Source organism: Miniopterus natalensis, chromosome 1, assembly GCF_054644295.1.
Source record: "Miniopterus natalensis isolate mMinNat1 chromosome 1, mMinNat1.hap1, whole genome shotgun sequence".
Taxonomy (NCBI): domain Eukaryota; kingdom Metazoa; phylum Chordata; class Mammalia; order Chiroptera; family Miniopteridae; genus Miniopterus; species Miniopterus natalensis.
Window position 1 is genome coordinate 152,769,232 of NC_142081.1, and position 12,006 is coordinate 152,781,237.

At 39.6% G+C, this 12,006-nt stretch overlaps 1 protein-coding gene across 1 annotated transcript in view; it reads left to right on the forward strand.

Annotated features, from left to right (window-relative positions):
* Positions 1–1,531, forward strand: part of LOC107537115 (broad substrate specificity ATP-binding cassette transporter ABCG2-like) — a 44,675-nt gene extending 43,144 nt beyond the window's left edge. The window contains exon 15 of the mRNA XM_087826608.1: positions 1,196–1,531. Coding sequence (XP_087682734.1) covers positions 1,196–1,343 — 148 coding nt within the window. The 3' untranslated portion in view covers positions 1,344–1,531. The remainder of the gene's footprint in view (positions 1–1,195) is intronic.
* Positions 1,532–12,006: the final 10,475 nt, after the last annotated feature.

Below are 12,006 nucleotides of genomic sequence, written 5' to 3' on the forward strand. Positions count from 1 at the left end.
AATTGCTAGTTTGAAGTATAGTTGGTTCTGAACAACACAGGTTAGAACTGCATGGGTCCACTTATACTGGGACTTTATTTTTAAATAAATACTGTGAATGTATTTTCTCTTATGATTTTCTTATTAACATTTTCTTTTCTCTACCTTATGTTAATGTAAGAATATAGTGTAAAATACATATAACATACAAAATATGTGTTAATCGACTAAGTAATCGACTTACCTCAACAGTAGGCTGTTGGTAGTTAAATTTTGGGCGAATCAAAAGTTACATGTGGGTTATTGCCTGTGTAGGGGTCAGTGCATTAACCCCCACGTTGTTCAAGGGTCAACTGTGTTGCCAGGAAAACCTCTAAGAAGGGAAGTTTTCTTTATCTTGACCACTCCCTCGCTTTTGATCCGGATATGACATTGTTTTGGAACTGCTAAATTCCAAGAGTCATACAACAGTAGTACCAGACAATAATTGTGGCTGTGCCCAATATTTTTAGTACCAGGTACTGATCTAACCCGGGGCAGGGCTCCTCCATCCTGCTCCACTCCAGCTGCCACGGAGGCCTCACCTGGTGACTGGGCCTCTGGTGAGGTCTTGTGGCCGAGCGTCTGCCCTGCTCATTCCGGTCTTGGCGCCAGAGCTGACGGACTGCGACTGTGAGGAAGCCCTTCCTCACCCCTTTTTCTGGTTTTGGGATTTTCAGTCTGCTTTCTTTTCATGGCTGATTTGTGGGTAATGAGTTCTATGAAGAGCTTGGATCAGTTCTGTAAGGGCCTAGATGTGACCTGTGAAAGCGGAGGTTTTCCCCTTCAGGAGTAAGTGAAAATTTGCTTGATAACATTCCTGCCCTTTGAAGTGAGCCAAATGAATCTGGAGAGGAGAGGGGAGGATAGTAACTTGGTTCAAAGTGTGAGTCTGGGAACTTGGCCAAATTCCTTAAGCTTTTGTCTCTTTGTCTTTTAAATGTGTACAGTGTCCACCCCATTGAGTTGTTTTAGGGACTAACTAAACTTATATGCAGGTTGCTTAGTGTGGTATCAAGCAGACTTGTAAGTCCTCATTGACTGGTACCTGGTATATGTGAAGGGATAGTTATCTCAGACTTGGTAATCTATAGACTTCTTTGAGGAAGAGTGAATGTATTGAGTAAAATTGGACAGATGCTAAGAATGTATTCGTGTTTTTTCTGTTGAATTTCAGATGTACTGGAGAAGAATTTTTGAGAGACCAGGGCATCGACCTCTCACCTTGGGGCCTGTGGAAGAATCACGTAGCCTTGGCATGCATGACTGTTATCTTCCTTACAATTGCCTACCTAAAATTGTTATTCCTTAAAAAATTTTCTTAAATTCTTCTCCAATTTATATGATTTATCTACATATTCGAAAGGGAGCACCTTAGCCCTGGCTGGATAGCTCAGTTGGTTAGTGTCACTCTGATACACCAAGATTGTCGGTTCAATTTCTAGTCAGGGCATATAACAAGAGTCAAGCAATGAATGTATGACTAAATGGAACAACAAATCAATGTCTCTCTCTTTCAAATCAATCAATGAAAAATTTAAAAAATAAAATAAGGGAACATCTTGATTAAGTAGTCAATAAAGTATTTTTTTGTCTTTTAATTTGCCATCATATTATTGTTTAGCCAGAATTATTTTCAACAGAAACCTTCATAGAAATCGCAATGAACTTAATTATGAAAGAACCCAAGTCATAAACTAGTGCTATTATGTACTGTTTGTTAGTTCATCTAGTGAGAAGGTACCCATACAGAGAAATCTAATTTAATTAATTGACCTAAAAATGAATTGAATTCTAGAAACACATGACTAGTCACTAATATCTTCCTTAGTAGTTTCCTTATCTTTAAAATGAGTGTGCCAGTTGCCTTCCAGCTTCAATATGAAATCAATCTATGATCTGCCCACATTTAATAAATAAATAACAAATGTGTTGATGCTGTGGTGGAAATATGACATATAAACTCTGTTGGAAAAACCCAGTGTCATTTACTGGGTAAAAAAACTATTATGATGGAAAAGCTTGGATAATTCTTCTAAGGTTAGTAGAACTTACTGAGATTTCTCTGTAGTGGAATTAGAATATCTCAGGGGTCTTGGCTGCGCCTTTGGACTGTAGGTGCAGAGAGCCAGGACCTGGTGACTTTCCCTTCCTGGGGCAGTTCAGTGGTTATGGGCAGGAGATCACCTGGGAGCTTTGCTCAAATACAGGTGTCTGGGCCCTGCGAGCCCTGACGCATCAGCATCTCCAGGGCACCTCCATAAGGAACTGTCATGCCAGGATGTGGTAGCTTCCAGGCGCCTCCCCAGTTCTGGATATTTTAGCCTTATGACATAATAACTGATATAAGTGGCCCTATGTAGGTTTTCTTATTCCCTCATATACATCTCACTTATTTACACATCATTTTTTCATTCTAACCTTTACCAGTAATAGGGAATTGTTTTTAACTTATTTTTTTATTAAAGGGTAATGTAGGGAAATGTATAGTTCAGTGAATTATCATGCAAAGAACACCCCATGCAACCACCAACCAGATCAAGAAGTAGACATTACAATGTGGGGATGCCTCCCTCATGCCCTTCTCTCAATAACTATTTCCCTAGTTCTTTCTGGGTTATTTTTGAAATGAAGCTCATGTAGTTCCTTCTGTTGCTATTATCAGAACATCACAGCCTGGGCCTGGTATTCATTTGATTAGATGTTGTCCTGATAGACACCAAGGTTGTTGGTTTGATCCCTGGTCAGGGCACGTACAAGAAGCAACCAATGAATGTATTAATAAGTGGAACAAAAAATTGATGTTGTTTCTCTCTCTCCCTCTCTAAAATCAGTAAATTAAAAAAAATTTTTCTAAAGAATTTAAACAGACTACTTAAAAACAAAAAAGAAAAACACCACGACAGCTCAGTTTTGTGTTACTGCATGCATAGATACATTTTTAATGAAGTCCCCCTTCCCCTTTTAATAAACTGTTAATTTTGGAATGATTTTAGATTTACAGAAACATTGCAAAAGTAGCGTGGAAAGTTCCCATAAACACTTTGCCCAGCTTCTCTTGATGTTAGCATTTTATATACCATGGGACATGCCAAAATTAAGAATTTAATATTGTTGTGTTAGTGTTAAGCTATGCACTTTATTCAGATTTCACCACTTTCCTACTAATATTCTTTTTTCTTTGATCCTCACCTGAAGATATTTTTTTATTGCTTTTCAGAGAGTGGAAGGAAGAAAGAGAGAGAGAAACTACCATGTGAGAGAGAAACACAGATTGGTTGCTTCCCTCATGCCCCCTGGCTGGGGTGGGGGACCGAGCCTGCAGCCAAGGTGTGTGCTCTTGGCCAGAATCAAACCCGAGACCCTTCAGCCCCAGGGCCCGCGTTCTACCGCTGAGTCAAACCCCCTACGGCTCTACTAATACTCTTTTGCTCCAAGATCCGGTTCAGGAGCCACATTGCATTTAATCATCCCTTTTTAAAGCAAATCCTTTTCAGTATTATAGGAATTAAGTGAGCTGAGGATCACCAGAGTGTCCGCCCCTGTGACTGGTCCTTTGGGAATGTCATTTAGCATCAGCAGGAGCCCTGCCATGTTGTTGCAACATCAGTCCAGGGTCATAGCTTTAAATTTTTATCTTTGAACGTTAAGGAACATTTTTCTTCTTTTAAATGACATTTGATTAATGCATCATTTTAAAAACACATTATTACTCTCTTTTACCTGATTATTGTATAACCATTAAGGTTAATCAGTTTTTTCTGTTCTTGGTACAACTCCTTTTTACATAACCCTGGCTTACCCACAGCTTTTAATACTGTTTTTCACACAATTAGAAATATATTACACAGAGAGCTGCGATATATATTTCATATACATATGTATATGATATGTGTATAGAGAAATAGATATCTATACTTTATACACAAAATATACTTAAAAGACAAAATAGCCAAAGATGTTACTAGTACCTACTTTTAAAATTAATAGGAATTTAAATATATCATACTTATCCTCCCTTTGTATTACAATTATCTTTTTATATAATTCTGTTTTTAACTATGTTTAGAAATACATACATAGGATTTACCATCCTAACCATTTTTAACATAAGGAAAAATTTGAAAAGTGTACATAATAGCATGTCTTATAAAGTAGAAAGGAAAATATTAGTTTACAGAGACCCCTGCTGTAAACATTTGTATCTCAAGCTTCATGTGGAACCACAGTTTAAAATGTTGATAAACCAGGTTCCTAAGAAATTTGCTAATAATTTAAGATATATTGAAACCCTGTTTCTGCAATGCATCCAAAAAGCTTTGTTGTGCTCTGAGGAATTAATTCACACTACCCATCCTAAAGAAAGACCATTAAACTAGAGTATCAGTTTGCTCATTTAAATTTTATATAGACATTTACTTGTGATATTAGACTCTCAAGTGTAAAACCCAGGTAAGAGGATTCCTTGATAAAGACAGGATTTAAGCCTTACTCAAGATGTCTGCTGCACCCATAGGAAAGTGTGTCAAGCTAATCTGAGTAGTTGCAACGGCTCGTCTTCACCAAGACGCTGCAGAAGACAGCTTATCCCACCCCACCCTCAAAGGTTCGTGTCTGTTCTCAGCCAAATAAAGATTCCAAAGAAAGAAAACCTGGGACCCCAGCAACAAAGCGACCATCCTGGTCCACCTCCTGTGCTTTGTCACTCCTTTTCTTTCAAACTATAAGAGAAAGTTTATTTAGAAAGTCACAGAGGTAGGAAAAGTGAGCCGGCTGGGCGTGGGCTCAGGAAACAAGTTACAGAGGCAAAGGAAGCGCCCTTGGAGTGTAGGGGAGAGAGGCAAGGAAAACGGGCCTGGGCCAGGGGGGCCAGGAAAGCTAGGGGATGTTCCAGAGTGAGAGTCCCCCTTCCGTTACTCTTTTCTCTTTTTTAAAAAGGATGTATTTAAGAACAAAACAGGATTGCAGGAGCTGTGAGGAGTACAGGGCCTTTTTACCTCTCTAGTCACTCAGGCAAATTTTCCCTCTACCAGCTTCTGCAACCTGTATTCCCTGGCCTGTGGGCTTGATTGACTTACTTGGCTGAGTCTGTATCTATCTTACCCATGAAATAGGGATGCTAGTAGTATCTATCTCTACAGAGTTCCAAATATTAAATAAGGCAATGCATGTAAAGTGCCTACGCACCTGGCTCAGAGGATGCGCTCAGTCCATTTTGGCTGTTACTACTACATCTCACAAGACATCCCACTGGTGATTAGCATCATGCTAGTGCCAGCTCTTGGATGACACATTCAGCAGGGACTGGAGTGCCATCCTCCAGGATGTCTTCTGTGCATTAAACCAGGGGTGGCCAAATGCAGCTCCACTGCCTGTTCTTGTAACTAAAACTTTATTTGAACACAAACCCGTTCATTCATATTTGTATTGTCTACGGCTGCTTTTGCACTATGTTGATAAAGTGGTTATGACAGAAACCATTTTGGTTCATAAAGCCTAAAATATTTATTATCTGGCCCTATATGGAAAGTTTGCAGACTCCTGCATTAACCAAGAGTGCCTTTTCTCAACAGTTAGAATGCACAGGTCCACGTACCAAGAGACACTGGCCTCTCTCAATATCATTCCCACTAACCCGCTTGCAGAATTTGTGCTTCCTATCCCTGCTGCTTTAGGCTCTGCTGTATTGGAGCCCCTGAATCCTCAAGAGTGGGGGGAAATTTTCAACTGGGAATAGAGTAAGGGTTCTACTCAACCTGAAACTGTCCGCCTCTTAGTCACTGAGATCCACACACTGATGGGACAGCAGCCAAAGAAATCAGTTATCTCATTGCTGTCAGGAGAGGCTAGACTTCAAAATTCACAGAGGTAACTTGGGGTTTCCATGTCCTGAGTTTATAGTAAACGGCCAATCCCAACAACCGCAGCCTGGAAAACGACAAGGGACTTTGAGCCCTTAGCAAAGGGGGTGTGAATTATCACACCAAGGGAACAGCTTCCTATAGCTGAAGTACTGGCCACAGCGAGGGAGCTCTGGAAAGTCATGGAGAGGGGAGATGTGACATAATTATGGCCTTGTGACAAGCAGTGGCAATGGGACTAGCTAGTTCCACTAATCTTCCTGTGTCCTCTGTTTTCTGGAGAGTATAGCTTGCCTCCCTCAAAAAGCCCAGAGTGGACTTAGTGTGGGCATGAGTGGGTCTGAGTGGGGCAAGGGTGGATGAAGTAGATGCTTTTGGTGCCCTGGGTCATATCTCCTCTGCACCTCTGACTTCGATGGCAGCTGTGGTCAAGCTCCATGTGAGCCCAGATCGTGTTGATAGCATCCCTCCTCAAGCAACAGAAATCCCTTCACTTTGCTGCTGGGAGGCCTTCTCCAAAGCTGAAAGAACCTGCTCGGCCTGAGGGCGGCATAGCCTGGAAGAGCAGGTGTCAACACCGCAGGGACACCCCTCAACCAACAGGGATTGGGGCCAGTGGACAATGCCCCAGGCTTATGTTCTTCAGACGGGATCATGGGAGGCATTTTGTAGTGTTGTCAGAGGTGGGCTTGAGCTCTTGTTGCCAGAGGGCAACTGCATATGGGCATTTCCTCCTTTCCTGGCCCTCGGTTTCCTGCTCCAGCTTCCTAACATCACCTCCCAGATAAACGACCTCAACTCAAGTCTTTGGCTTTTCTTTTTTTAAATTTATTTATCGATATTTTATAGAGGGAGGGGGCGGGAGAGATAGAGACTTTGATTTGTTGTTCCACTTGTTTATGCATTCATTGGTTGCTTCTTGTATGTTCCCTGACCAGGGATCGAAACTTACTACCCTAGAGCATCGGTACTACACTCCAACCAACTGAGCCATCTGGCCAGGGCCTTGGCTTTTCTTTCAAGGAACACAAACTAAAGCACATTTCCATTAAGACCAGAAACAAGGCAAGCATGTCTACTATCACTGCTGCTCTCTGACATGATACTGTCCTTAAGTACAAATGAGCGGGTCTCCTACATGGAAAACCCAGAGTCAATACAGAATCTATCAGTGCTAGCAAAGGAGATAAACAAGTGTGATATGTAAAATTACTTTATAAAAAATTAGTAATTTTCTTCTATATCAGCAATAACCAATTAGAAAATATAATGGAAAAAAGATTCTGTGCATAGTAGCAATAAAACCATATTCAAGAATATATAAGATCTTTAAAAAGTTTTAAGAAACACTTAGAGGACATTAAGGAAGTTCAGAAATGGAGAGCTGTATTTCTGATACTGCAAAACGTCTGTAGTCAAGAAACTCAGTGAAATTCCAATTAAATTTTAATGGAACTTTTTTCCCCGCCCCCTCAGAAACCCATCAAACTTATTCTAACACATTTATATGGACTAATAAGTGTACACAAAAATAGCTTAGTCAGTTTAGGGGGCAGTAAACATCCTAGGAGGAAATTGCATATGAAGAACTTACCACATATGATGACATGCAAAGTCATAATAATACAGTTTGTTATGCAGGAACATTCAGAAATCAGTGTAACAAACTAAAAAGTTAAAAATAGACACATATGTACGTGAACCTGAAATATATTAGTGACACCAGGAACTAGTAAGGGAAAGACTTATTTAACAGAGTATTGATAAAACTGACTCATTATGTGGAGAAAAATACCTGTGAACCTTATGCAAAGTTACTCCTAAGATGTATTAAATGTGAAAAGTAAACCATAATTTAATAAATAAAAGTTTGTGACCTTACAAATGTCTCTTTAACACCCACATACTCAAGAAAAGGGAAAAAAATGGGTTTCATTATAGGCAATGAACAAAAATATACTGGCTTCCCATTAGATCAAAGTAAGATTTTCAAGAGCTTAATAAGCAATTTGCAAAAATGGAGACGCAACTGTGGAAGAACCATGAGGTAATGTTCAGCCTTGTTAGGAATCAGAGAAATGCAAAAGAAAATGAGACCTCACTTTAAAACCATTCCATTAGCCAAGATTAGGAAGCTGGATGGTACCAATGCTCCTGAAGGTATGGCTAAAAGTGTTACTCTCATACACAATCAGAATAATTTACTAGGGGTACATACTGCAGAAGTAATGTGTCAATCATGTGGTTGTTGGACATAAAAAGGGAAGATGCCTCTTTCAAAGTATAAGCCTTTACTATTAGCCTCATCATACAAGGCAGATGACCCAACTGCTTCTACTTAGGAAACAGACAACTCTGCGCCTGTTTTTACATCTTTATTAAGAAGTCAAGTGTTCCTTATTACACATTAGTGAAAGTCTCGGCTGCTAAGAGGGACCTGCATAAGTAACATCTTCTGAATAATATTAATATAAGGGGAAGATGACAGCAGAGGAATGAGACTGAATTCTCCATGACTAAAGAAGAATAAGAATTGTAATTTATGAGTCAAAAGAAAGAATTTTGCAAAATTTTACAATGAGGGGCTCTGTGGTCTTGTGCTCTGGTGGGAGATTGTATCCTGAGGGGTCTGGGAAAAGGGATTACTCAGACATTCCAAAGGTGTGTGATCATAGATGCAAAAAGATAATAGACAGACTTAGTTAAGGTAAACATTGACCTTTGTCAAGGAAGATACTGGCCTAGGACAAGACTGCCCACCATGATTTGCTTTTAATTAAGAAGTTTCATTTCAACCATCCCATCTGATTACTTTAGCTCTCTGAGTTTGTAAGGCCACCATGCAGCTTGTCAGTTTTAGTATGTGGCCCCTTTTTCATTTGCAATACATATACTCACTATCCCTAAAATGCAAACTTTAGTACCTAGTAATAAAGGACTTTGTGTAGCATACGGAAATAAAGATGAAGGTGAAGTCATGGGAAATAACTGTTAAAGAAACTCAATGTGGCCCTGGCCAATTTGGCTTAATGGTTAGAGTGTCAGTCTGCGAGCTGAAGGGTCCCGGGTTTGATTCCAGTGAGGGGCACCTACCTTGGTTGCAGGCTCAATTCCCCTGGGGGCCTGTGAGGGAGGCAACCAACTGATATGTCTCTCTCACATTGATGTTTCTCTCTCTCTACCACTCTCTCTGTAAAGCAATAGAAATGATATCCTCAGGTGAGGATTAAAAAAAACCAAACCCAGTGTGAATCACTTCTACAGCAGCGGGCTTAGAAAGGTCTGTTTGCTCATGTTTTCATTGAAGACGTGGCTGACACATTCTACCGATTAAAGGAACAACATGGGAATTAAAATACAGAATTAAAAAGAGGCCTCTCTTCTATTCTTCAACTAAGTTATTTATCAACACTTGCCCTTGCTTGATCCATTAGCTTACTGAACACTTTTGTAAGAATTTCATTTTTTATTGAGAAATAGATGTCTTCCCCATAAATTTGGTGAGAAGCTCTCCTAATGAAAACAAAAACAAACAGACAAAACCTGTGGCAAACACAAACTTTGGCTGATACCTTCTGATAATGGATGAACTTTTAAAAAAATTTTTTGTTTAAAATATTACAAATGTCCCTTTTTCTCCCCAATGACCCGTTCCACCCCATCCCATCCCCCTCCCCAGGCCCTCTCCCCACCATTGTCCATGTCCTTGGGTTGTGCATATATGCATATAAATTCTTTGGTTACTCTCTCCCCCTCCACCCACCCGCCCTCCTCCATCCCTCTGACATTCGTCAGTCTCATCCATGCTTCCATGTCATTGAATCTATTCTGTTCACCAGTTTATTAAGTTCTTTAGATTCCACGTATAAGCGAGATCGTGTGATGTTTGTCTTTCTCTGCCTGGCTTATTTCACTTAGCATAGTATTGTCCAGGTCCAATGGATGAACTTTCAATACACAAAACTCCTTTTCATAAAAGTGAGCTCCATTTAGAGTATAAGTTCTAGGTTTGAAATGCAAGGACAAAAGCATTTGAGTTATGTCTTCTTAAAACGGTACAAATTTATCAAATAGCACAATCAGCAGAAGGGGGGCTGCTCGATCTGCAGGCAGTTTTGAAGCCTAAAAGGGCAAAGTTAAGCTCTGTAGCCAGCTTCAGAATTCACGCTGAAAAATATTCAAACCATGGGCCACACGTTATAATATTAAAGCTCTTCTAAGCCCTCACCAGTTATTTCTTAGTACAATGAATGAAACCAGCCAGTTAGGTCAAATGATCCCGTTAGTCTATTGCTTATGGACAAATTGTCACTGAAACCAGATGGTAGAAAACTTAGATTGTAATCCTATATATCCTATAAACTCTTCAGAGCGTTTCTAGATTGCTAAGGTTTGAAAGCAACAAAACTTCTCAAGAGGCAAATGGATAAAAACGAGACTTGCCCTGACGTTCAGAGTTGGAGATGGTGACAGCATGGTGAGTCTCAGCGGAAACTTCCATGCTCTTCACACTATGTGATCTCTTCATGGAAGAATTAAGCCACACCGTAACCGGTGTTAGAAAGGCAAAGTCCTTGGGTACCTTCTTGTGCACGGGTAGCCAAAACAAAAACCAAACAGGGATGTTATTCAAGAGCTCTTCTTATCGTGCTGTTAACATTCTCAGCTCATTACTCTGATTCTGGTGTTCACGAGTCACACGTGTCCCGAACACCCATTTAAAAAAAAAAATTGAAACTGTTTTGGTCTCCACAGTTGAATAAGGGGTTATGCCTTGAAAAGTACAGCTTTTACTCTTTCTCTTACCGCTCAAAATCTTGATCATTTTTGCTTTGATGTGTCGACCTGCAACCCTGGGAGAGAGAGCTGAATAAACTTCTACCCACTTTATGAAATACATAAAATTATAAATATGCATTAGAGCTCACGGGCCCTACTAGCCTTTATTTAAACAATTAATCATTCCACTCAAAAAAATGGCCTCTAGCCCTGACTGGGTAGCTCAGTTGGTTAGAGCATCATCCCAATAGGCCAAGGTTGTGGGTTTGATACCTGGTCAGGACACATACAAGAATCAACAAATGAATGCATAAATAAATGGAAATACAAATGGATGTTTCCCTTTCTTTCTCTGTTTCTCTCTCTCCTGCTCCCCTTTCTTCTTTCTCTCTCTCAAATCAATCAATAAAACATTTTAAAACAGCACAGTCAGGTTTCATTGAAAGTTGAAAATATAGAACAAGACAGTGGGTGGAAGTGCTTGTCACAAGAACATTTAAATGGAAATGTACTTTCCCAACTGGAAGAAGTTTTCTACCATCTTCCCACTGGTTGCCAAGAGATTGCGTAAGTAGAAGTGGAAATGATAGATTCTGCTCATGTTTTCCATAGCAACACAATAGATGAGGGGTATGTTTATGGGCTGAAGCATTTAATTACTGGTCTGAAGTGTATTTTAAACAATTGAATCCTTTGCTGCAGTCTTTTTAAGGGGTGGGGCAATTATTGTGAAGAGCAGCAGTCAATATCTCTGCACTGATAATACTATGTAAAATATTTGTATTGTGAATCTACATTTTATTTGTATTTATACTTTTGTCAGAAGGGTTAACTTTTTTTTATAATCTTACTCAGGAAACTAATTATTTGTTCATTAGAAAATTATGAAGAGTAAAGAAACTTCGGAATGTTAAAAAAAAAAAAAAAAAGTGTGCTGTTTGAGCCCTGGCCAGTGTGGCTCAGTGCACTGAAAGGTCATCAGTTCGATTCCGGTCAGGGCACGTGCCCAGGTTGCAGGCTGCATCCCCAGTTGGGGTGGGTTCAAGAGGCAGCCAATCAGTGTTTCTCTCTCTCTGTCTCCCTCTCCCTTCATCTCTCTCTCTCAAATCAATGAAAAGCAATCAATTTTTAAAAAGTTTGCTGTTTGAAAAATAAAAATTTAAAAGTATGTTGTTTAGTCTCCAGATATGTTGGGATTTTCCAGTTATCTTCATTTTATTGATTTTTAGTTTAATCCATTGTGGTGTGAGAACATACATTGTATGATTTCTATTCTTTTATATTTGTTAAGATGAAATAAATTAAAATAGAATAAAGTAAAATAAAAAATAATAGATTTGTTAAGATG